The following is a 26,471-nucleotide window of genomic DNA, read 5'->3' as shown; positions in this document are numbered from 1 at the left end:
TGGAGCCGGCTGGGAACTGGAGTAGCCGTGGCTCAGGGCAGCAGCACCCGGTCATGGCCCTGCAGGTGAAGGGGGGGTGATTCAGTGCTGAAAGGCAACAAAAGGGTTTCAGCCAGAACAGCAGGGAAGCTGCGCTGTTAGACACGCTGCTTTGCATGCTCCTCTTTCTAGAAAGTGAGGGGTTTGTCTGAGCGCGGCAGCGGAGTGGTGTGTGCTGCGAGAGCAGCTCGCTGCTGGTGGGAAAGTGCTGCTGCAGCGCTGAACACCTACTGCTCGTATCCTGCTTCCCTGTGGATCCGTGACCATCCTGTTTTGAAAGGTCTTGGTCATCGGCCAGTTCCTTGCGTTCTCTCTCACAGGTAGAAATCCTGTCCTTTCCTGTTCTTAACTCACAAAGTCAGGGTTCAAAACTTCAAAATTGTTTTGCCAGTTGTGTGCAGCAGCTTGTGTTGTCTGATACTTCGGATGAATTTTCCCCCAGTTATTAACATGTACCTGCTAAGTTCATCAGCAGCCTTTTATCTTTAGAAGCAGAGGGAAGTAGCTTGTAAATTATGCCATTGTAGTGCCAAACTGTCTTTTTAAAAAATTTTTATTGTGCTTTTCAAAAATAACTAAGGAGGTTTGATATCTTTATGTTTCTGTGCCATAAGCTAAATTAATCTTTAAATAATGCTTTTGATTACAGTGAACTGTGTACGTGTACCTTGGACCTTCAAGGTAAAATCTTATGCTGGGACAATACTGGAATGGCTCAATAATGGGCAGAATTTGTTTCATAACTCACAGGAGGTGGTACTGGGCTATTAAGGCTAGTGAAACAGGCTGGTCTTACAGAGTATATTTCAGCCGAGCTTTGAGAAGAGGCAAATGACTAAAGGATGAGTATGTGTTGGAAAGGGTGTACATAGTTCAGACTTGAAGGCTTTACCTACACCAGAACTGACACTTTAGGAAGGTAACTTGGGAAGAAGACTGAAAAAAAACCCACCTTGCTTTCTTCACTTGCTCTTTGACATGTAATAATGCACATTTCTGCTCTGGCTTCATCCCTCACATACTGACTCTTTGGTTCACTAAAGGCAACTAACACAGGTGTTGAGCTGTGGAGAGCTGGAGGGATGGTGAGACCAGGAGCTGTCACCAGAGCTGCAGCCACAGTAAACACTGTGGCTGTAGAGGTGGGAGGGGGGGCGTATCCAATCCTCCAAAAAGCTCATAAACAGAGGTGCAAGCCTTCAGTCTGTTAAGGAGCAGGTCTTTGCACATCACCTTCATCAGCTGCGCTGCAGCCCACGAAGGGCAGGCTGAAACGGTGCCACGCAGCAGCGTGTGCTGCCCAGGAGCGTGGTGTGGCCCTTCCACAGCTGCAGCTGCACAGGGGGTAACAATCCGGGCAGCTGTACAGCCAGTGGGCTCCCTTGCTGAGGGCAACAGCAGTGGGCAATCAGTGTGGCCACAGCAAGGTGGCACCACTGGGGCCTAGGCCTTATCTCAGTACCACACTGCCTTTTGCTGCATAGATAGACCAGGTGTTTCGAGTTGACAGGGCTATGGCCCTTATGACACACGACAGGGGATGCTCTCTGTTGGGGTAGCATCTGAGGCATAATCAAATTAGCCAGAGGAATTGATTTGTCCACAGTGTACGTCCTCTCCCAGCTGCAGCATCGGCCTCTGTGGGGAAGACACTAGAAGAGCACAGTTGAGAGTGACGTGGCCTTGCTTCCCGTTTCCAAAGCAGTGGCCTTTGTACACAACTGCAGCAGGTGACCTAGACTGCTTACACACAACCTGCTCTCCTGCATCTTCCCCTTTCTTTGTTTGGGAAACTTCTGTAACAAGAGTCAGATATGGTGAGCTCCAGATTTGCTGCTGTAACTGTTAGCTGGAAGAAACCATCTAAGAAGGCATGGATGATGGAGAGGAAGCTAGGGAGAGATCATGGCTGGGACTGCTTATTGGCACTGGCTGCCAGGTGGGCTTTATGGCCCGGGGGGTTGGCATGTCCATCTCATGCACAAGAAGAGACCCTGGCACTGTGCAGAGGTAGCCAAGCTGTTGTCTCTGGTGTTGCATAATTCAGATGTGCTGAGGGGGGAGCATGTCTACAAATAAACAAGTTTGAGCCAAAATACCTTTTAACATATTGTGCCAGGTCCACAGCTGGGATAAAGCTCTGGGATCCTGCTGATTCCAGAGTCTAGACATTGCTGGGCTGTGGCAGAGAGGATGTGTTTGCCTGCCGGTCCTGTTCCGGTTGGTGAGCAATACTTACTCAGGTTGGAAGTCACCTTGGAGGGAAGCTTCCACTCCTTACTTTGCTAGGTGGGCAGGAGCATCCTGCTTAAAAATTATTCTTCTTGATACTGCTCTGATTAAGAGCTGTTTTTTTTCTGCATAAAGCCATGTGGTTTGAGAGCCTGCAGTTGGAGAGCGGTATTAATAAATGGAGTGCTTGCTTTGTGGATACGTGAGGTTTAATTCCCTTCTTGTTCAGTCATCCCTGGCCCCATCTTAATAAAAGTCCTTTCTGAGACTGCCTTGTTAGAGATTTTTGCCCTGATTTTTTTGTTTAGTATTTTTTGCTTGGTTGTTGTTTTTTTTTTCACTATTGGTGAAGCAGTTTTTAGCATGAGCTTGTGGGAGTTGGCCCTTGCCCTAAGGACCTTTCTGCCCAGCAGGCACAAGTGAGCAGGAGTTGAGCCTGGAGACATGCAGTTGTTCTAGCACTTATGTAATGCTTCTTGCTCAAAGAAGCTCTATTTTCCCCCCAAAGTTAAGACTTAACTTAGGATTGGGCTTCAGAACACCCTGAGGAAAACAGGGCATGGCAAAGATAAATTGGCTGAGAATAGGTCTCTCTTGGGACACAGTTATAGATGATACTGGTGTGTCTTTGAGCAAGATGAGTGGTGGGTGAGCTCTCGTCTGTACAACATCCTCTCTACACCTGACTTTTACTTGGCGTAGTATAGCCCTGTGTATGGGAGAGGGGTGAAACTCCCTGTTTGAGATGGAATTTTGCTCAGAAGCCATGTCTTAACAATCCTCACACTTTCCCTTTCATCCTCTGATGTATTTTTGTCTTTAAACAGAGATAGCTGTGCTGAGGAAGAACATGTTGTTCCAGCCTTTATCCCTACTCCCCTAAGTGGGAGGCAGCCAGTGACCCTCCTGGGGAGGAGGAGAAGCCCTTCTCAACCCCCTGGGAAGATGCAGGATACCACTGGGGGGAGGAGTATGAAGGTCACTTAAAAAAAACTGGGCAAAAAACCTGACAGGTATGATCTGGAAGGGTATTCACCAGTAACAAATACTGAATAGGGCTGTAAAATTGGATAGCCATCACTTATCACTTCTTATCCAGAAAAGGGGCTAAACCACAGTGATCCAGATAAATATAGAAAGGAGGTGTAAATCGCATTGCTTAGAGACTGAACTATGGGCAATTGTAGCAGTAGGAGGTCTAGCATAGTTCTAACGGTTTATTATTAGAAAGTATGCCCCATAATCCTCAAACTGCTATTGAAAATAAAAAAGTTAGATCACACTTTGAATTATTTCAGCCTTTGCTTCTTAAATAGAGGATGTGTTATTTCTGCAGTAATGAATCAAGCACTGGCAACTGTCTTTAAGTCAGAAGTAGCTCCTACAAGAGAGGTTAATTTTACTTTTTATCTTTGTTTATATGCAACATTGTTGCTTTCATTGTAATTTTCCCTGTTACTTAAATACATCATAAATTGGGATTTTATTATGCAGGAGGCTTGTAAACATGCACATCTATATACCACATGGACAATTATGGAAATATGGCACTTGTATAAAAATCAAGCCAGTTTAAATGAATTGCAGTAAAGATTTCTAAACTTCTGAACTCGATGAAGTAAGGCAGGGAATCATCACCTAAGGTAAGCTTAGCAGGACCTTAGGAACATTTCTGTCAGTCACACCTTTTGGGAGAAACCTAAAATCTTTGGTCCTATTGAGGAAAAAGCTGTGGTGATTTATGCCAGCTAGAGCCCAGGCATAGTATTACACATCAGGATCTATTTTTTCAGAGTGAACTTGTGCATTCTTGCTGTGACATTGACATTCTTTGCTGTAGCTGTTGCTGTGAGCAGGTGGGCTTAGATATGTGCGACTGAAATTGGAGGCTACAAAGTGCAGGCTTCTTTCGTGCTCTTGCCAGTCCTAGTGTGCTTGCATGAAGCATTTAGTGCTGATCACTGCTGCAGGCAGTGCTGTAGATTAAAGACTTTGTTAACTCAAGTATATCACTCAAGTCACACACATCTGTTGTTCAATTTGTACTTTGTGCATTACGATTACGGGCCCAGTTCAGAAGCCTGTACTTATACATAATTCCTCTGAATGGACAGAGATGTTTTTCTTCTCATTCTCTTTTCCTGTTCAAGCATCTATATCCAAAATACACTGAGTGCAACAGAAGAGCCAAAGTTATCTTTCTCTGTGGGTAACTGCACTATATGAGGAAATAATAACTCCAATGAAATTAGACTCTTAGAAAAAGATGGCATCTGGAACCCATCTTCTGCTAGCACATGGAAACTGTTGAACAGTGAAAATATTATTAGTTACATAACTCCCTTCCCTCCCAGAGGCCTGAGTAGCTATTACATTAGCACTTAATTTTTCTGCTGCCCTTCATGTCACACAGTGCCCAACAGACTTGTCATTACAATAGAGAAGTAGGTTTTGCTTCCTGCAGCGTGCCCAAAATGCAGGTGATGGTTATTGCTTCTTCTAGCCTGCTTGTGCCCTTCTTATATCAATTTCTTACACTGCTGTAATCTGAATAGCATTTATGCTAATGACATGTTTCTGTATGTCAAATGTGTCAGTCTAGAGCGCCCCTCCATGTAGTGCTGAATGTGAACAAGTATCTCGTGACATGGAGCAGAAAGGTTTGTTTAGAACATAACATGCCACCAGAGCTGAAAGGAGGTAGATGGGTTGGGTGACAGCATTCCTGGAAGATTTAAAGCATGCTGGGATGGAAAAGATTTCGGATACCTGCAGAGAGCCTGAGGGTTCACATCACAGCCTCTGACCCAGAATTGCACAGGGCACAGTTTGTTCCTCATCTTGTGTTATGTTAATGTTGCAGGCTGATTCTTGTTTTGCAAATATGTTAATGAGGATGGTGGTTATTTTGATTCACCTTGCTGTGAGTTACGGAAATGCCTTGTTTCTACCAGCAGGTTACACTTTCTCCCCCTAACTAATTCCTGTAGATAACTGCAAAGCATGCATGTACTTTCCAAGACAGGGGAGATAAGACAAGCCATGTTACAGAATTGACCTCCGGACTTTTGTCAAGTTTGAATGGTGAGGTTCCATTTTTTGCCTCTCCCCAGACACCAGCTTTGGAGACAGATATGGCACCAGTTGGCATCAGGCATTGAATTTCCAGTTATGTATCAAAACAAGTGCTTTTCTGCTAGTTGCAAGTAGTCACTGATTGACTTGTTGCTTGAGATTGCGGGTAAGTTTAACATTAAGCCAGCTGCATGTTTTTCAGCATATACTAGACATTACTGGGCAGATTCTCTGTCTTACATCAGTTATTTTGTCTTCCGTGGCTTCAGCAGAACTGGGCTTGTGCCAGCTGTATCTTGGCTGTCATACCCCTGTTTGCTTGTGTATTTTGGTTTTGCTATGGCATAAATCAGAGTCAGCCAGGGTGCTTGGAGAGCAGTGCTGACTTGTGCTCCATTGCAAGGGAAATTAAGCAAGTTGCATGGCTTTTCCCTGCAACCCTGATGTAAAGGAGCACGATGAAAATTTTCTCACTTAATTGACATTTGGGAAGATTCCACTTGGCTCATGTCCCATGCATCTGTGGACTTGCACACTCAGTCTAAAGGACACAATACTGGTAAGCAGCTGCACTCTCATTTGTGAGTGTGGCCCACATTCATTTATGCATTTGTTTATGCAGCCTGATTACAGCAAGGATTTTGAAAGTGAACCCTTATTAGTGTGAATCCTGGGGGTGCGTGGGTTGGTGTTTGCACAGCTTAGCGTTTTTTTCTGCCCACTCCACATCTGTTGAGATTGGTTGGGAAGGTCCAATTTATGTTCATGTAATTTGTGTCCGATACTGACTTGCTCAGGTCACAACATCTTGGCAGAAGAAGAGGTATTGGAAATAAAATCTGTTATTCCACTGTCATACTTTGACCTTGCATCCTCCCATCTCTAAAGGTTATTGGTCCCACGATAACAGGAGGAGGGCTGCTGCTTTTTTGTAAAGTACCAGAGTGGCACTTCTCTAAATATGCATCTTTATTGGTGCATGTTGCTATTTTCCCTTCTAATATTCTTTAACAACAGTGTTTCACAAGCTTTCAGCCTGCAGGACATGATACACAGGTAGAGCTTTTCATTCAGATTTCCATTAGGCACAAAACAAGCTGAGCTGTCCCCACTGGGTTTGCCAGCACAGCTCTGCTTGCTTTTGCCAGATTTTGCTGATCTTACTGCAGCCCTTGCAAAGATTCGTACAGTGAAAGTCTCTTGCGTAGAGCTGTCAGTTGTCCCAGCCACTGGCAGCCTTCCTCTTTCTCAGCCCTGCCTTCCTATTGCTTCTGCAAAAACCTCACCGTGCCACACGTGCATGAATCTGTTACGTGAGCTAGAAGGGTAAGCTGCAAAAGCACCTTTTGGGTGCTGCACGTGGTTTCACCCTTAACACATCTTTGGGAAGTGCTGGTAGGGCTGGTGCAGCCTGTCAAGGCCAACCTGCTTTGTCTGCTACGTTAATGCTCGTCTGCTGTAACAGCAGAGGGTTGTGATGCACTAATTCCTGCAACGCACTTCATTTGCACCTGCACTATTCCCCACAGGTTGTAAGTAAAGTGAGGTCTTGTCTGCTGAAGAAGTTGCTTGGATGGAAGGGCCTCCCTTCCTCCCAAATACCAATCCTACCAGCAAAGCAGCGTGTGGCAGGGTAGAGCTTAGCCCTGTTTCCCCTGAGCACCCATTCTTCTGTGCATGCCCTCTGCTGTGGCGGAGCAGTGGGGTGGCTGGGGCCCTCCAGCAAGCACATAAATGTTGCAGTGGGTTGTGGGGTGCAAATAAGGCTGGAAATGAGAGAGTGAAGGCAAAAGGTGTATTTCAGCCCTGGTGACAAAACACTCTGTGCGCAGACCCCTCGCTGCTATTACCTAGAGGCTCAGCCTGCCCTTGGTGCTGACAAGGAAAGAATTAACAATTCTCTGTGGGCCATTTTCTTTTGGGTCTGTACACATCTCAGAGAGTGGAAAGAGAGGCCCCAGTCTTGCCACACAGCTTGTGGGGTCAGATGTCAGCCTGTGGCACTTGTCTGCAGCAATGAGCCTTGCAAGGTGGTGCTGCTACATTCTGCTATGGCCCTGTGCTCTACAGCCAGCAAGACTTCCCCAGCCCTTCCAAGACAATGCTTAGAGCAACACAAAACCTAACACTACTTTTTCCTGGGTAACAGGTATCTCCATTCTCAGGAGAGTGTGATACAGATAATGAGAAGTCTCCTCAGAACATGTGATTGTGAATGTTCCCCAGGATGAGTTCTGGAGACTTTTCCATAAGCAGCAGCAGTTTTCATCTGGATTTCAGTTCAATGAGCCAGATACTCCTCTCAGCATGGGAAGGGCCGGGTTTCCTGGGACAGTCACCAACTGTGCATCCCAGGGTGCTGGCTGGCTCCTGAAGCTCCTTGTGGCTTCACAGCATCCCCTTGAGGTCTTGGGCAGCACTAGAGGATGCAGCCCCATCTGACCTCTCTCACAGAGGAGGGATGTGTACGTACCCTTGTGGTAGCAGCACTGCAGCTTTGATGAGCAAAATGAAGAGACATCCATTGTAGTACACGTTTTTAAATATCTGAAAGGGGTTCCTTTATGAGTGTTTTAGCAAAGGAAATCAGAGGGGTTTGCTTTCTGCTACACAAAAAAGAAGATCTGGAATCCCAGGAGGGAAAAAGCAATCTTTACTCTGAGATGAGATGCTGACAGGCAGATGCTATTTTTTTGCTTTCATGTCTGAGAGCCAGTGGACTGCCCTGAAAGCATTTGTGACAGCTCCTTCAGCCCTGCAGAGACATTTGAATTCTTGACTGGCTTAACATTGTTGGTCATTTGCAATGGTACATTGCAACAACACTCAGAAGGTAATATCTCAAACTGCTGACAGCTGTACAGATGTTGAGTCAATTATTACCACTGCAGATTAAAAACCAGTTTTTAAAATAGACCTGCTTGTGGTTCTGTGCCAGTCCAGTAGACAGAGCAGATTATGCTTGGTACTGGAAAAAAGAAAACCCAAACAAAACAAGCCTTAGCAAAATAACATACATCCAGGCAGAGTCTTCAGGGTGAAATGTGGTTGTCTGTAATTTGATTTTTAGGAGTTAACCATCTGCTAAAGAAAGGCTTTGCCATCTTGAAAGCTTCCCTGAGGTCCTAGGAGGCCAAGGGCACATACCCAAGTGGCTTTCTAAATTACTGGCTGCTGTAGCAATATTTCACTTTGCCTGGTATCAGGGCTCCCTGCTGATAACCCTAGGTCCTGCATAGTGGAGGCAGGTCCCAGACATACTTGTTGACCACAGTTAGCTGAGCTAACTGAATTTCTTCTGTTTAGTACAGGACATACCTTTATGGATTCTGGAACTTCTTTAGTGTCTGGAAGGAACACCGTGGTCCAGTGTCTCAAGTTAGCTTTGGGCAATGTTGTGGTTGAAAAGGCAAGGAGCAGGAGTGAGTTTCTGATGCAGAGTGGCACAGGCTGTGCCCTGATGTGGTGGGGATGACTTCCTTGGCTCCAGAACTACCCACCTCTACTTTAGGCCAATATGGGAGGGACCATTCCCTTGTATTTCTGAAGCCTCCTGCAGGAATCTGTTGAAGGCAAGACTCCAGTTTCCTATTTGTGTCTTTCCCCTACACTATTTTATGTCCTAGGTGTTTGCAAATGCATTTTTAAACTTGTGGGTATAAGCAGCAGAGAGCTGTAATGTCCAAGAGCTCCCAGGTCACAGCCATTTATTTAAATATCCTATATACATTATGTGTTCAGTGTAGTTTTCTCCTAAAACCTACCCTAGACAACCCCCTTCAGAAATTTACTCCCATACAACAGCTGAGAGGAGGCTTTGGCAGCAGGTCACAGCATGGCCAACAGAAAGCATTGTGTAGCACAGACTTCTGAGCAGTGTCTGTGGCTGGGGACAGACAGCAGTCTGTAGTGGAGAGATCACACTTGGAGGGCAAACATCAGGGAAGAGACCTTAGCAACAGCCATGTCTGTAACCTCCCATTGCTGGCGCTCCCGCCGCACCACGAGCCTGGCTCACGTGCTACCCAGCTGCCTTGGTACTAAATGTCCAGTTCTTGACACTTGCCTGTCACCCACACTGAGCTGGGTGGCTGTGCTGGGCCCCTGCTGAGCCCAGGAGGTGGGGCAGGAGCCTGTGGCTTCCCTGGGAAAGCTGGTGCAGCAGGTGTAGGTTGCCCTGCCACCTGGCAGCTGCCAGGAAACTGCTCCACGTTTCCACCCTTCTCTCTGCAGCTGGGGGGAAGATGCTCGTCTGGAAGATTTTAACCTCAGTGCTGATAGGTATTCACCCCCACCCCACCATGGTTAATTCAGAGACTAGGTTGAATGTGATGTGACTGCAAGTTTGGCAGGATTTTGGCTTGGAAATGAAGTTTTTTGTTGCAGTTCTCATTTCTGCATGCAGCCATGTGTGGAACATCCCAGCCATACACAAGGGCCCTTGTTAGATGCCAGTCTGATTAATCCTCATCCACTGCCTGCTCCCCTCTGCCTCCACCAAAGGGTGATTTTTTTGATGCCAAGAACTCTTGCAGCAATATATCTGAGTTCACCAGGCAAGGACTGTGAGAGCCCATGCCAAATTTTTAATTGCATTTTTCTGGACAGTAGCCATAGATTGGTATTAAGAAAGTCAGGTATTTCTAGCTCTCAACTCTGTATCAGTCTGCTGTGGAGCAAAGCTGGAAAGTGTGGCTGGAGCTTACTTGACTTAACTGGGGGGAGGAAGAGAGTATCCAGTCTGTTGGGGTAGAGGGAGGGATGAGAGAAGCCAAAAACACAGCCTTATTTTGCAGGAGTTGAAGAGGCCCCAGGTGTGCCTTGGACCCACTGCTCCTGCCACATGTGGCTGAGCTGGGAGGATGGTCCTTCTGCAGGTGGGAAGTATTCAGCCTGAATCCTGTTCCTCTGGCTTGTGCTGAATGATGGAGGCTCTCCTGTCAGGCAAACCCATTATTTTTTGACTACTTGTGAACAGCTCAGGCTGGACAGCTGAACACGAGATGAGTTTCAGTGCAGTACCCTCGCTGGAGAGTGGAGTTGTGCTGGGGAGTGCCAGTAGCTGCAATAAAGCATCACAAGTCCTGATGAAACTCATTGCAAAGGCAAATATTGTACTATCTTGAGTGATTTATTAGCTATTTTGCAAGTCCATTTTAGATGGAGCCTCTGCTCCTGTCTCCACTTGAGGGGAGGAGGGTTCATTTATCACCTTGGAATTTCCTGCAGCATGTGGAATCTGCCCAGGAGCTGGATGCCTGGCCTGTGACACCTACAATGCAAGCATAAACCCTCTTATTAATTGCACAAATATGTTGCACCAACACAGTGTTTCAGGCATACTGATTGGCTGGTTCAGTAACTCTACACCACCTCCATAACTCTATACCACTTCTATCCACGTATGAACTAGTGATTTCTTCACAAAAGCAGGACAGAACCAAGGCAGGATCCATGATGCAGGATTACAAAAGCCAGGAGAAACAGCTCAGCCATGGATACACAAAATAGTACTTAGCCAGCCAAGGCTGCCAGGAGGGATGGGTGGAGGACAGTGGTCCGGCTTTTTTTGGCCTGTGTACACAGTCATGCTCAAATGTTGCTCAGTGGAATAGATGTGGTATTGTTTTAAAACAAATTTCCTGGAAAGCATCATTTTACAGCCGAGTGGGCATAAGCTGTATCCCCACAGCAGGTTGGCTTACAGCTGGTGCCTGGAAGAGGCTGTATACTCATTTTCTGTGCAAGCTGATTTAGGGCACTTGTGAAGAGAAGAGCATTATTTGATACTCCATATTATTTCCTGGGAGCAGTGCAAGGCTTAGGAACAGTGAACTTTGTCCAACTTTAGCATTTCAAGGCAACAAGCTTCTGATGTTCTAAATCTTGGGTGCAAGATGTCTCTCTCCCCGTCACAGATGGATTTTCTTTATCCCAACTGCAGTGTAGTTACAGACAAATTACTCCAAAATGTTAAAGAAAATCAGGGCATTAGCTTAAAAATATAGCCATGCTTCTGTGGATGCTGCTTATTCTGGGGTAGAGGAGGTAGCTGTACATGTTTGGTCTCAGTTCTGTGACTGCAGCAGTGAGCACAGGCTGTCTGTGGAGCTGAGGAGCAGCATAGATGTTCCCGAGGTCATACCTCACAGTGAATATTGCTTTATATAGATGTGAATCATTATCATTTCCCAGTGCTGAATAGCAAGGAGGTGCAAGAAGGGATCATCCAGTAGGGATCCCTGTGTTCTCAGCAAGTCACCAATAACATATTTGCAGATATTATTTGTGTTTTCATCGGCTGACCTAACCTCTCAAGATGTCTTACACTAATAGTGAATCACAGCATGGTTGGGATACTTGTGTTACAGCATCATCTCTCACTGTTAAACAACAGCAAGAAGAAATGAGCAATATTTCAAATTGGAGCAGAATGAGAACTGACAGTACAGGAGGGATACTGTAAACTTTTGAATTCCCAGCAGGGAGGTAGATATCCAAGCCCTGAGCCTCCAGAGAGCTTCATGTGCCAATACCAGGTTCTGTTTGAAGATCACAGAATAGTTGAGGTTGGAAGGGACCCCTGGAGATCATCTGGTTTGAAATCTCATGGTGAGAGCCAGGACACAACTTTCTCCTAGTCTGCCTAAGTTTTGAAGGGTTTGATTTGAATTGATTTGGTACAGATAATTTAATAAATGATACTTTCACTGTAATTCCACAAATACAGAGGTAGTGGCTTTATGGCCATTTAAACTAATTTTGAAAGACTCTAAGTAACTTAGTAGTCGTAGCAGTTGAGAAAATGCCCTAAATTATCACAGAATCACCAAGGCTGGAAAAGACCTTTAAGATCATCAAGTCCAGCCTATGACCTAACATCACATCAGCCAGACCATGGCACTAAGTGCCACATCCAGACTTTCCTTGAACACATCCAGGGATGGTGCTTCCACCACTTCTCTGGGAAGTCCATTCCAATGTCTAATCACTCTCTCCATGAGGAAGTGCTTCCTAATATCCAACTTAAGCCTCCCCTGGAGCAGCTTCAGGCCAGGCCCTCTTGTTGCTAGTTGCCTGGAAAAAGAGCCCAGCCCCCACCTGACTACAACCTCCCTTCAGGTAGTTGAAGAGAGTCATAAGGTCCCCCCTGAGTCTTCTCTTCTCCAGGCTAAACAACCCCAGCTCCCTCAGCCTGTCCCTATAAAACTTTCCCCCTAGTCCCTTCATCAGCCTTGTTGCTCTAAATTATACTCAGTTTAGAAATCCAAAACTTGGAAATACTTACTTGTCATTGTATTCAATATGTTTTCTGTACTGCAGTTCAGCCCAGAGTAAATTAGCAGTGGAAGAAGGGGGGGGAATAAAGCAATAGAATTTATAACAAAATGGCAATGCCCAGCCTAAAGCCATGAAAAACATATATTAGCAAAAAGAACCTTGTCATCTGCGTTAAGTGTTTCCTTTTCCAGTACAATGGCACAGCTCCATCTCACATTCTGTTTCTTAAGACACAGATGCAAAGGAGATGGGTGGTTTGATGCAGTTTACCCATGAAGCCAAGAAATACTGTTCCCTTCCCCGAGGTACAGGCAAGCCTAGTCATGGATTATGTGCTTGGTTTTGCTCAAGCCACAGCCTCCACTTGTGTTGGTACATGGTTTCCCAGTACCAGTGACTTGTCCTCCAGGTGCCAAGTTGCCCAGTAACCTCTTCTCAAGCCTTCACCACACATCCAGACAGAGGGAAATGCGTCAGCCTCACCCTCTGTTTGCTTCACTATCCCAGCAGGATGTGCTTCCCCAGCCCTGAGCTGCATGGGTACCTCTGTCTCAGCAAGTGATGTCCCTCATGGGGCACTCCTTTTGGTCAGAGCCAGCACAGGGACTCCACTGAGCTGCAGCATTTAGTAATGGGCAAGGGCATGTTTGGAAATAACTCATTTCAAGTATACTTCTAGAAAAAGTGTAAAGGAATAAAGCATTAATGGTAAGAAGCCTGTAGGCCTTCTAGGTATATGAGATTAATCTTATGCAGGGACTTGGTAACACTGTCAATTCCACGGTTATGGGTGAGTAACTGAGACTGACCCCTTATGTCTGGAAAATTTCTTCATTGTTATTAGGATGGAAATACTACAGACCAATATTTTAAAATAATGCTGGCTGGACTTGGAAAATTTACATTCAGATAGTAAGAAATGGTAATTTCTTGCAAAAGTGTGTATCTTATATTCATTAAGGCAAGGTTCCTGGGGAAAATGACAAGTGTAATTAAAACCTGTCTCATCATGCACGCACACAGGGGAGGGCAAGCTGTGATTATAATGGTAACTGCTCCTAGCAGGTGTTTTTCTTTTAATATGAGATATTAAATAAAACTTCCTGTGTTTATTAACCCAAATACTCTCCTGTAGGCTTCTAACAGTGCCTCTGTGACATGCTGCAAACAAGGCTGAACTTCAACTATACCTTTCAGCAGAAACTTTTGTCTTCAGAGGCACAAAACCTTAGCTGAGACTGTTTCAGGGACCTGGAGCACAGTTGGTACTGAAAGTGCTTTTGCACTTTGTAGCTCTGGAGGTTGTTAGTTCCCCATGCTGAAGATCTCAGGCTTGTTGCAGCATGGTGGGGATGATGAGGGAGAGGAGGAAGCCCCGCCAGAAGCACTGTCATCTGTTGCCTGAAATTGTGAGAGGATGAATGTCATCAATTACAGTTTCAATAACAAAGAGTTAGAAGGGGAGGAGGCAGAGCTGTAGCCAGGAACTGGTCTTGGATGGTCTGGGCCTGATGTGTCACTTCAGAAGGGCAAGGTGCAGGATCTGAAAGGGTGGGAAGCTTGGCTCCACTCTTCCCCCTATACTACTTGACATTTCCCAGGCACCTCCAGTACTGTGAGACTACGTGGGCTTCTATGACTTTTATTTCAAGTCCATTTGTTACTTGCTGCCAGATTTCTCCCAAAGAATGTAGAGAAGTGGTAAATGGTGATTAATTTCGACCACCTAAGTAGAGAACTCATGACAGCCTCCCCATGTAATACAAGAAAGCTAAGGGCTTGCTGATGTCCTTTTGTGAGTGAATTGTGTAGCCTGGTTGTTTAATGGAGTGTTTAAAAATTGTCTTGCCAATAGCCTATGAATAATGTATACGAGAATAATGAAATACCTGACTGCTAAGGAACTACTGATATTCTGGGGAAATTTCTGTCACATGTGAGAACAATTTTGAAAGCACTGTCTTCTTGGGATGCCCTTTACTTATGGTCTTGCTGCTTCAGGGATTGCATTCCCTTTTTAGATACTGCATGTGAAGATGCCCACCACTGCTTCTGCCTCTGTCATTGAGCTTCACCTGACTCCCTTTGCTTGTCAAAACGCAGGAGATTTTACAGACACAAGTTCAGGCTTTACTGTTGAGCACCATAAGCATGGGGATAGGTGCTGTGTCGTCTTCAGCCATTCTTGGTATCTGCACCAAGGCACATTACATCAAAGGAAGATGGATGCTGGTTTTGTGTCATGGCAATGTCCCATGATGCAGAAAGCAGAAACAGGGCCAAGTGATTTGGAAAATAAGATGAATTGGTTTTTTGCAGGTTTTTGGAGCAAGGGCTCCTTGTGTGAGATAAGAAACCCCGAAGTGTCGTACATGGATGTTCAGATGTTGATGGACTTTGCAGGGTGAACCCAGCTCCGATGCCTCTAAATGTTACAGAATCACAGAATCCTTTCAGTTGGAAGAGAAGCTAAAGATCATTAAGTTCCAACTCTCCTGCATGAGCAGGGACACCTCCCACTAGAACAGGCTGCTCAGAGCCCCATCCAACCTGCCCTTGAATACCTCCAGGGATGGAGCCCCCACAACATGTCTGGGCAGCCTGTTCCAGTGTCTCACCACCCTGACACCCTTACCCATGTCCTTCTTCAGTGCATGAGGCCTGTGTGTGCTTTGGCCATGAGTAGTCGGAAGTTGTTGTGATACTAAGCAACTAAATCATGCTTGACCAAAGAAATGAGATTGAGAGTGATCCTCTGCTCATAGGGGAGCTCTGAAGGTTGCAATGCTTTAGCTACACGAGGAAACTGGTCTCCTTTTCTCACGTGTGTTTTTTCCCACCTGCACTAAAATGCACTAATATCACAGGAGGGCAAGTTAACACAATATGTATCTTACCACAGTCCAGACTGGTCTCAGCTAAGTGTATTTTAAAAGCTTGTGGAGTCTGTAGCTCTGTGCCCTGCCTCTGCTGTGGCTTTGTTATGAGTAGCCTAGTGCTCATGCTGCATTTTTGTGTCTGGATTTACACAGCAGAGCCCTGAGTCAAACGGTTTCCTGCAATATGGGCAGTGTATTATTAGTGTAATGCTAGAACTAAGCAACACGTGATTGATGTTGATATTAGTCAGCTGAGGAAGTGACATTCCCACCTGGAAAGTTGATGTGGTGGGTTTGGGAGTCATGAGGTGAAGCCAACAGCAATTTCCAGGCATGAGGCTTACAGGGCAGGAGAGAGGAGTTAGAAGACAGTTTGTATCCTCAGGGTGATCTGCAGCTGTCTAAGGAAGACTATTCACCAAAATGGGAGGAAAGATTTGCACTTTTGGCTTTTTTGCTGTTGGGGAATTGCAGTATTTTTGCAACTACAGAAGAGGTCAAGGACCACCAGAGAAATTTGATGGCCTAAATGCTTTCAGTGGAACAAAAAAACAGAACAGGTATCTAAAACTTCCTCCATCTCTACCACCCAAACCCCTTCTTGCCAGCCAGCAAATATTTTCAGCAGAAGAGGGTCACAGAGTTCTAGGCTGAGGATTATGGTCAAGCTGAACAAACTTTTTTTCAGGGCAGAAATGCTGCTGACAATATACATGAAAGAGTAGCTTTCAAAAGGAAGGAGTCAGTTCTGTTATGCAGTTTATCCCACTGATGCTTCTGATGATCCTAATAATTTATCTTTTCTTTTAATGCTTGTTTCTTTTAGGTGAAGAACGAAGGCCCCAAACTGGTGCCCTTCTTTAAAGCTACGTGTGTCTATTTTGTCCTCTGGCTGCCAACTTCCAGCCCCTCCTGGTTCAGTGCCCTCATCAAATGTCTGCCCATCTTCTGCCTGTGGGCTTTCCTTCTGGCTCATGGAATTAACTTCTTAGTGTCACACCGGAGCGCCAGCCGCATCCTAGCGGGACTCATCTTCTCGGCAGTGGGAGATGCCTTTCTCATCTGGCAGGAGCAGGGCTACTTCATTCATGGTGAGTGCAGTGTCAGTCCTAAAGGGATGCCACAGTGTCCAGCTGTTACCCTCTTTAATTATTAATGAGTTGCTGGGCCACGTGGTTTGTTTACTCCTGTACAGCTTCCCTTGGAAGTGGGAAGCACTCATCCCATGACTAAAATCCATCATCATTACAGCAATGATACCATGGATGAGTCTTTCTCTTGAACTTCCCTTGAGGTCAGAGAGGCAATTGTGGCAGATTTGGTTCCCTGGCACGTGGTTGCAGTATCTCAAGCTGGCTGGAGTTGGGAAGGTGGCATGGGCAGAAACCCTGGGGAAGAGAAGGAAGTGTTCATGCCACTTGACAGCTCCCATGAAGCTACAGGAAGTACCTGTCTCCTGTCTCTCTCCAGGGAGTTCTGTCAGCCCTATCCTACAAGGATCAGAAATAGGACAAATGGTGCAAAGCTCCTCAGCAGACAACTGGTGGCAAGAACACTGATGTTTTGATGGACAAGCCCATAGCCTGGGGCAGGTGTTTATGTGGATGCTAAAATCCAAAGCATCAGAAATCTTGCATATTCATCAGTATGAATCATGCAGCCTTGTTGCAAGAGATGTGTCTGTTTTGCAAGACCTGTAAATGATCAGCAAAGTCAAACCCTACCACAATAGCATGTCCTTTCTACAGAGATCCACACCTTTCAGAGCAAAACAAGCTTGTTTCATTTTGCTAGTCTGCAGAGTAGAACGTAATGACTTAGATTAATCATTTAAAGCCACATTGAACCTGCCTGCAGCAATGCTCTCTCCAGCCTTGGACGTCTACAAGAAATCAGCAGCAGTTGAGTCCACTGATGGGTGGGGTTTCGTAAGTTAATTTAACCAGCACAGGGTCTCGTATAACACCCACCATTAACTGGCTGCTGTGGTTGTCCCACTGGAAAATGTGAGGAGGGAACTTTTCTGACTTGTGCTGTTGTCAGCTCTGAAAGTCAAAGGCTTATTTCCCCCTGCCAGGAGGTCAGTATTTGGTTTTATTTTTAAATTCCCACAAGATCTTTTTTTTATGAGAGGGAAGTATGTGAAATGCCAGATATGAAAGGCCAAATGCTCTGAACCTGGTTTTAATCCTGTTTCCCAAGGACTTATCCTAATAATATTAAAAGTTCACGTACGTTTTTTACTGATTTTGGTGGGGTTTAGGTTAGGCCCTGAGGACATATCTGGCGGAAGCATGTTGCTGGGGAGCTCTCAGTCTTCTCCTGGAGTGCCATCTCCTCTGTGCTGAGTGTGGGGATCTTCACTGAAGAGCCTCCTCCCAGCAGAGGTACCTGGCTCAGCACAGGCTGCCTTAGCCTGACTACTCGTGCTTCTGTTTTGCCTTCTCAAATTGCTCCTTGAGCTGTGGCTTGGAAAACATTCAAGGCCTGATTCTCACTGTGACCGTTTTTGTATTTGAACTGTGCTGACCTTCTCCTTTCCCACGTAGCTGGGATATCTCTGAGTCCCCTCTCCAATTTAGCACCAGGGAAAGGTCAACCAGTCACAGCAATTCAGTATCTGGTTAATGTGTTTTCATCTGCAAATAAGTTGGGTTTTCAATCCTAGTCTCACAACTGAGAAGTGTTGCTTTGTGGGTTTAGACACATTTTTCTTAAGAAGAAAAGCTCTTTTGGAGCATTTTGAAAATCTCAGCCTTCATCCTGGCTGTCTCCTGCCTGCCTCAGTCCATGTTTATCCTAGCTACCATTTTCCATAGTGGGGCGTTAACATTTGCATTTCAGCTGTCAGCAGATAAAGCGCACTACCCCATTTCATCATTCACCTCTCCTGCAAAACGTATTTTCTCCTATTTAAAACTCAGCAGGCTGCTGTTGTTGACAATTGACAATATTCAAACTTTTGACATAATTTGTGGGAATTTGAAATTTCAGGGAAATATTACTTAAAAATGTACTTTCTGTTTGACTTCTTTGGTTTTCAGGCTGAAAAAAGGGTTAGGAATTGAACTGTTCTGAATAGCTTTTGAAACAATGAGTTTTTAAAAGGACATTCATTATGAGGAAGTGAGAGCCTGGGAACCTACTCCTGGCACACTTGACTTTCTTTCTTTTTTGCTGTTTCAGTCCACTAATAACATGCTGTTTTCTGACTAGCATCTCACTGTATGTAGAAGATACTTTACAGTGTTAACATCTACCTCCTTTCATAGCAGGCACTTAGAAACTATATGCATTTGGTGAAGAAGACAGGGACTAACAAAAAAGACTTACTGCCAGCCTGAGGGGAAACTCCAGAAGGCAGGGAAATGCACTCCCCTCCCTGTGCAGCCATCACAGGTTTCCCCTGTGATGTGGGTGTTGAATGAGCAAACCTGGGAGCTGACTCATTTGTTTGTGAGCAGCCTCACCACATACCAAAACTCTTTCTGCCTTTCTGGTTATCTGCTTTTTGCTGCATCCTGTCCTCCTCTTCTCCTCTTTGCCAGCTGCCTGCATGAAGGACAGTACATTCTTCAGTTCCACATCCTAGAACTCTCCATATAATGCCACTGAAGGAAAAAACACTTCTCACTGTTGGAGCGAAGTAACCTTCTTCTCCTTACCACCCCCAGTGCACTTACCTTTCCTGTGCTATAACACCATAAACAGCTCTTGTCCTAAATCCCTCCTCTGTTTCCTCAGTGCTGTGTCCATCATGGAACAGCTCTGTGAAACATCAGCTTCTTGTTGTCCCCCCCTTTGCACTTCTTTTAATCTTTACACTGTGTATTTTCTCTAGCCTCACCTTGCAGACCAGTTCTCCAGCAGCCCCTTTCCTCCTGAGGTTCCACCACAGTAGGAGGTTCTCATCACACCACAGCTGATTTTTCAGCAGATGTCCCATCTGGTCATCCCCAAAGGCACGGAGACTTCTTTGAGCTGCTGCAACACGAGAGTATTAGGATGAAGAAATGTCTACCAGCAGCAGGCTTAGTGACTGCCCTTTACACCACAGCCTCATGTTTTAAATGTAAACAAGTGTCCTGCTGGAGGACTCAGCTTCCCAGATCCTTTTCTCCATTTTATGCTTTAGAGCTGCATGAAAACTTCCAGCTACTCTAATAATCCTGCCAGGATAAAGTGCGACAGCCTGCAGCTGCACCATGTGTGGGGCTGAGAAACAGAGGACCTAGACTTAAGTTTGGGACCCATGATCTACAACGGGCAGGGCAACTAGTAGCAGCTGCACCAACACATTGTAACTTTTTTTTGTCAAATGGGTTAGTGGCAAGCAGATAACATATGGACAGAGCCTTCAAACACCCACACTGGGCATTTCTCAGGGGTGTTGCACTTCGAATGGAAGCCAGCATTTTATTTTCACTGATTGATTCCAGCTAAGATTCATCTAAATCTTGCCAATAGCCATAAAATTGTTGGCAGATCACATAGGTGCAGTCCCTGAAATATGCCAGCTGCTTCTTTCCAGCTTAGGTTTTTAGTAGCTATGGGCAGAGATGGAGAAGCCAGATTTAGTCCCTGAGTGCCTTTGGGTTGGTGGCTAAATACGGTCAAGCTTTGTATCTGGGTTTGGAGGGATTGGTATATTTTTTCATATTTTGTTCCTACACTTCTCTGATTCCAGCCTTCCTGTTTCACATATGTCCTATGAGCAAAACACTCTGGATTTCTAGAAGGGATGATCTCTGGTCTGCCTTGCCCCCACCTTTCCATCCAAAGCGAAGGAGGAAGCACCACTTGAAAAACAAGCTCTGTTCCTTCTGCAGCAGCTTGGTTCACCTGGCCTCTCAGCAAAAGGGCTTCTATCCCAACAGATCTGTACTTGGCTGCAGCTGTAGATGTGCTTGGCTTTTTCTTCAGGCAGGAGCCTGGTGCTAAGTCTGATCTCCCATGCACAGATTTTTATTGTAAAAGGTGGTCAGTGTGGTTTCTGTAGAAGTGTTAACGGTTGTAACACTGCAAGGACTGTGCTTGTTGTGGTATATTTAAAGCCCAATAGAACTACATGATTTATTCTGCTACCAACTGCCAGTCACTGATGAAAAGTCACACTTGCCTCTTTCCAGGTTTGCTGATGTTTGCCATCACACACATCCTCTACTCTTCAGCCTTCGGCATGAAGCCTTTGGACCTCAAAGCCGGCTTGTTGATGGGCCTTGTTTCCAGCTCCTGTTATGCCTTCCTGTACTCCTACCTCTCAGGCCCATTCACCTACCTGGTCGCTGTCTACATCGCCTTGATTGGCTTCATGGGCTGGCGAGCAGTTGCTGGTGTGCAGCTGTGCAATGACCTCTGGACATGGACCAAGCTCTCGGCCTGCATTGGCGCGATGCTGTTCATGGTGTCGGATCTGACCATTGCACTTAACAAGTTCTGCTTTCCTGTGCCCTACTCGCGCTTCATCATCATGGCTACTTACTATGCAGCCCAAATGCTTATTGCATTGTCAGCTGTAGAGACCAGAGATGAAGAGGACTTCAGAAAAAGGAGCTAGGTGAAGTGCCAGTAGTCTGTGAACAACGTGGGTTATATCTCAGGTGCTGTAGCTGCATTCACCCCTGAGAGAGATCTCCATTTCTCTAGGCACATTGGTGATGTTGATTTTGCTTGAAGCATTACCTTTGGGGCTTTTTTTTCAGTGGCTTTCTCTGAATACAGCTTACTTCAGTGTGGAGTTCACATCAGAAAGCTTAGACTGTCCCTGCAGTAGCTCCTCATTCAACTTTTCTGTCTTGGAAGTGCTGTGCTACTGCGTTTTACTGGTTAGTCTTGAAACTGATGCTGAATTTCTGTGAAGAGGAGAGCTGATGGAAAGGTTTGTCTATGCACTGTGCTAGAACCCTTGCTTTCAATAGTAGGCAGACAGGCACAGATCTCTGCTAAAGTCATAGGTAAAAATTAATTTAATTGTTGTCTCTTTTTATGAATTACAAACTCAATATGAAAACTGGAGCCATTTCCTCTGCAGAAAGGAAGCCTGGAGGTGAAAACTGCATATCCAGATGATGGCTGAGCTTTGGAGTCAACAGCAGCATGTGGGGCAGCCCCCAGCAGAACCAGAACGAAAGCAAAACACAGATCAGAGAGCATGGAGCAAGAGGGATGCTGACATGCAGTGCTGTGTGCTTTGATCGTAGCTGATTGCTGCTTCAGGTGATGCTGGAGCACCTACCATGTCTGTAGGTGCCTGTCAGCATTGTCACATGGCAGAACTAGGAGTCCGGTGGGATTTCAGGTCCATCTAGGTAGCCAGGCCACTGCGTTCTCCTTTGCTATGCACATGCAGTTACAGAGTGTCTGCAGCCACCAGTGACAGCTGAGATGTAATAGGCACAAGAAGAACGTTGATATTTACAGCAGGACTTGGAGCTTGTATATCCTAATTGTCCTTTGTATGGTGGGCAGGAATCTAAACTTTATGCCTTTCTTCCATGGTATCCTAACAACTATTGCTCTTTGCAGTATCTCTCTTGAACCTTCATGTGAGCATGTAGATTGCTGTTGTGTTTTGCCAGCTTGTGGTAAACAATCAGCTTTGCAGCACTTGCTTTGTGGAAAGCCCCTTATTCAGCAGAGCTTCCTGAAAAGCACCATCCTGTCTGTTTGAAGTGCCTGCTGCTTCCCTCTTGAACTCACATGGATGCAGAGAATGTGAAAGCCACCAGGGCTGGAAAAGCCTGTTTAATTCTGATCCATCCCCTTTGGTTCATTTGTCACCCATTTGCTGAAGCAAGATTACTTGCGATTTCAGACTTTCTTAAAAAGATACAGGAAGAGGTTGCCCTGATTTTTAATCCGGGTTCATTTGTGATCTTACGTATATTTTCCCTCATGTTTAGGATATCTAACAGCAAGCTCTCATTCTGTTTGAAACTGTCTTGAATGTGCTTTTTCCTTCTGTCCATTCTAGGGCTGCTCCCACGGGCTGAGATGCTCTCCCAATGGCTTGAGACATGAGAGCACTCAGGTGAGCAAACAAAGCTTGCGGAGGGTTTCTGCACTTCTTCAAACCTACAGCAAAACAGACACAACCAAAACAGACTGCACAACTCCAATCCATGCGTGCCCCAACTGCCCCTAGCACATGCTCACATGGGCAGGGTGACAGGAGCAACAGGCCTCCAGACCATCCCTGTGGGCTGAAAATCACCCTGATCTCCATACCTAGCATGCCCAGAGCATTCCAGGCAAAAGCCTGGCATGGAGCTCCCCGCACAGTCAGCAGAGCAGGAATTCCTCCTCACAAGGAGCTCAGAAGGGTCAGGGGGCAGCTGAGGAAACTTACCAACCCTGCAAGCTTTTCCCTTGGTGTTGAGATGTGCCTTGTGGTTCTCCCACCCCTCTCTGTCCTTCTGTGGTGGGACTGGGTGTGGAATAGGCACTGCCTCCCCATGGCTTCTTCATTAGTGCGAATGCAGCCAGTATTACAAAAATCTAGTTTAACAATCCTGGCCCTGTGGAGCCATCTGCTGCTTTTCAGACAGAGCTCAGAAAGGTCAGCTGCATTACTGAGAGGGAAAGCATTACCCAGTCCCATGTAATCTCTTCCGTTTAGTGCTGTTGTGTAATGTCAGTATTCATTCACTGGCTCACTGGGGCCTGTCTGGAGTAAACTGCTAAGGGAATTCAGAACCATAAAACATCTTCATTCATCAGCATTGCTTATCTCCTGGCCCCTGCTTGAACCCTGCCGTGTAGCTCTCTGCAGATGTCACCTGCTGTTACTCAGCTTGACTGTTTGCAGATCTCTTCCTGCAACAGACTACTAAGCTAAGAAGAAATCTAAGCATTTGGGATGAACCCATCATCATTCTCCCAGTGTGTGAGCAAGCAGAACATTTCAGTCTGCTGTATAGCTCCTCGTCATGGGTCAGGCCAGCATACTCAGTTCTTAGCTGGCAGTTCTTCAGAGGAGTTCCCTGCACCCTGAGCTTGCCTTTACTTTGAGGAAAACGTGTGTGTGATAAAGTAACCTTTATTTAAGTTGGAATTTTGATTCTTTTTCTCTTCCCCTCTAGAAATGAGTAGTCTTCAATTTACCCAAGAGGCTAAGTTGCTTTTCTGTGTGCTTTTTCATTTTGTCTTGCTTTGTTACCCTGCTCTACCATCAGCCACTGGATAATTGCAGAAAAAGATCTTTCAAGTGTTATTAGGAGGCCTGCCTTCTCCTCTCCACTGGCCATCAGAGGTGCAGTTTCTGGTGGCAGGGGTCTCTGGGTGGCTCTCGCTGGGACAGCAGAAACATGTGCAGCCCAAGTGAGCTGTTGTTGTTCCCTTGCTGCCCCTCACCTGGCTGGGACACATCCTGGCCAGGTATGGTGGCTCCATCCCAGTGCTGCAATGGCTTCAGCCTTCCCAGGAACACAAGGCAAAGCCCTCAGCATACAAAATCAGGGAGTTCTGGATGGCTCAGAGGTTCACCAGTGAAGGCTCTCAGTCTTCCAAATCTCTCTCCTGTGCTGCATTCCTCCTTTTAATCCATAGTACTTGAATTAAACTACTTTTCCTGGAGGTTCTTTCCTGCTGGGAAGAGACCAGCTGCTGTGGACACTGATTTGACACAATTCTGACTTTCATAAACCCTCAGAAATGCTAAGCAGTTGCTGACAGTCTGTTAAACACCTTTTCTTGGGATTACAACGTTCCTTCAACCCCGGGGAGGGCAATCTTCACTTTGAAAGGGAGCAAACAAAGTGGGAATGAGGTGACTGTTTGTGGCCCTGCCTTTGTGGACCTTCTGGTGGTCTCTTTCCATGGTAAAACTGCAAGGTTTGATCCATTCTTCTCCTGTTCAGGAGCATAGTCCTAGAGAATCACCCAGTTTTTGGCCCAGGGACATTACAGAGGGAATGAAGCACCCCAGTGGTGTTGTGTGCCTGGCCCCAGCAGTATGAGCTCCTTTCTTGCTAAGTACAGAGGCTTTCTTCTCACCCTGCTGCATTCAGAAACCACTCTGCAGTTCCCATCTATGGTCACTTGAGGTTACACACATGGCCCAATTACTTTTGCTCACCTTCATTCCTGTAGTTATCATCCTCTTGGAGATCCTTTGGCTCCTTATTCAGACATAAAAGATGCAGCACATGTATTTCAGCCTTGTATCTCTTTCTGTAACTAGATCCTCCTGACACAGAACTCCCAATGAAGTCAAAGTAGCAATGCTATTTGCAACTGGTTTTACGTGCTAGTAATGCTTCTGGGCTGTGCCAGTCACACAGATGTCAGCAGGGTGAAGCTACTGTAGAAAGAGCAGGTTGAGAAGAAAAACCCAAAGGATTTACCTGGCTTCTTACTTCTCTGTACTAAAGCAACTGCATGACTGATTGTTTGAAGAATTCCTCTAACATGGCTTTAAAGCAGGTTGCTGAAGGTTTCATGTAATCAGTGGAGGTAATTGATACATTTTTACACAAGTATATAAAATTCCCAAAACCAACTTAGCAGAATTTTGTCATGGCTCTTCAAAGTTTTCCAGTCCCATAGTTTGACAATAACACCTGTAAGTTTTCAGTTTGCTGTTATGGTAAATTTGGGAGCTGTTCTAGAAGAAGCAGATTAAAGCAAACAGCAACTGTAAAGCTCAGTGGCAGGTGCCTCTTTTTCTTTGCTTGGTTTCTGGATACAGATGGGGGCTGTTTTCAGCAGAGGCAGCATAACTCCATTCTTGGGAGTTATGGAAACAAGTCCTTGGAAATAAGTCCTTCTGGGTACTTCTGCCTTTTATCCATGCTTGCTCCTTTGGTGGCCTTGGGTAAGTCACTTACATTTTCAGGGGCCAGGTTCTCATCTGGTATAAAAAACTAAGTGTGTGAGAGCCACTTTACAACAAGTTACAACAGCAGGGAACCAGGCCCTCTTGGCACTTACCTACCTCACAAGGATGTTGTGAGGATTAATTCTCATACAGCACTTTCAGGATATAAAGTGCTATGTAAGTCCCAAGTATTATCCAATCTTAGTGTTAAACATGCTTTTATGGATCTGCAGGATTTCTCTTAAAGCATGGAATATGTGACTGCCTTTTCAATTTGCATCAGATGGGAAGAAAATGCAAAATATTTATTCACACTAACAGGTTGGGTTCAGCTGCACTTGAACTCTGAGGACGGTTTAGCATAAAAGACTGAACTCTGATTTCAGTTTTGCAAATGGTTTTTAGTTCTCCTAAAAGCCTCAACCAGAACCTTAGATGTGAACACTACATCCAAATTTTGCAGTCTGGTCTCATCCCTGACTGTTAGCTAGAATAAATCTAATCCAGCCAAAGCACAGTGCTGTCGCAGTCTTCCATGGCTGCTGGAAAGAATGGAACAGAAACTGAAGTTATTCTGTTCAACCTTCATTCTACAGAAGGTCAGCTAGGTTTCATGGGACAACTTGCAAAGGGATGTTTAATTTAATGTGAATATAAGTTTTACTGGGTTCGTAGCGAAGGGAAGTACTTGTACCACCAGTCCTAGGGCCTGGAACAAAAGCTGATCTAGAAATACAGCTGTAAACCATCACCATGTTCTCAACAAGTATAAAAATGCCACTGTTCACTGATTTGAAATCTGGACCACAGCTAGAAACTACTTTGTCAGGTAGCACTACCTGCTGTTCAAACACAAGTGAAGGCAAGGAATTACACCCCAAGGAATATGAGCTGTGTACATGTGAAATGGACCATAATTTTGAAGCAGCTGCAGTAAAATCTTATCTTCTTATGAACTCAGAAGCAAACACAATGCAATTTTTTATGGTTTCTTTAAAATGTTTGATGGTTTTCAGTTCTCTTAGTTTGGAGAAAATGTTCTTAATGTTATTTTATTTTTGCTCTTATTGTAAAGAATAAAAATATACAACTCTAGATAGACTGCAAATTAAAAAGGTGGCCAGTTGGCAGGAATGACAAATCTTCTG

The 26,471-nt window shown here is 45.4% G+C and overlaps 1 protein-coding gene across 1 annotated transcript in view; it reads left to right on the top strand.

The window, feature by feature from the left end:
* TMEM86A (transmembrane protein 86A) overlaps positions 1-21,063 on the top strand; it is a 28,193-nt gene extending 7,130 nt beyond the window's left edge. The window contains exons 2-3 of the mRNA XM_009998056.1: positions 16,333-16,597; positions 20,636-21,063. Coding sequence (XP_009996358.1) covers positions 16,333-16,597; positions 20,636-21,063 — 693 coding nt within the window. The remainder of the gene's footprint in view (positions 1-16,332; positions 16,598-20,635) is intronic.
* The last annotated feature ends 5,408 nt before the right edge of the window (positions 21,064-26,471 follow it).

Source organism: Chaetura pelagica, unplaced genomic scaffold, assembly GCF_000747805.2.
Source record: "Chaetura pelagica isolate M959 unplaced genomic scaffold, ChaPel_1.0 scaffold195, whole genome shotgun sequence".
Taxonomy (NCBI): Eukaryota; Metazoa; Chordata; class Aves; order Apodiformes; family Apodidae; genus Chaetura; species Chaetura pelagica.
Note: the sequence above shows the minus strand (reverse complement) of the source record. Positions and strands in the feature narration are given on the sequence as shown.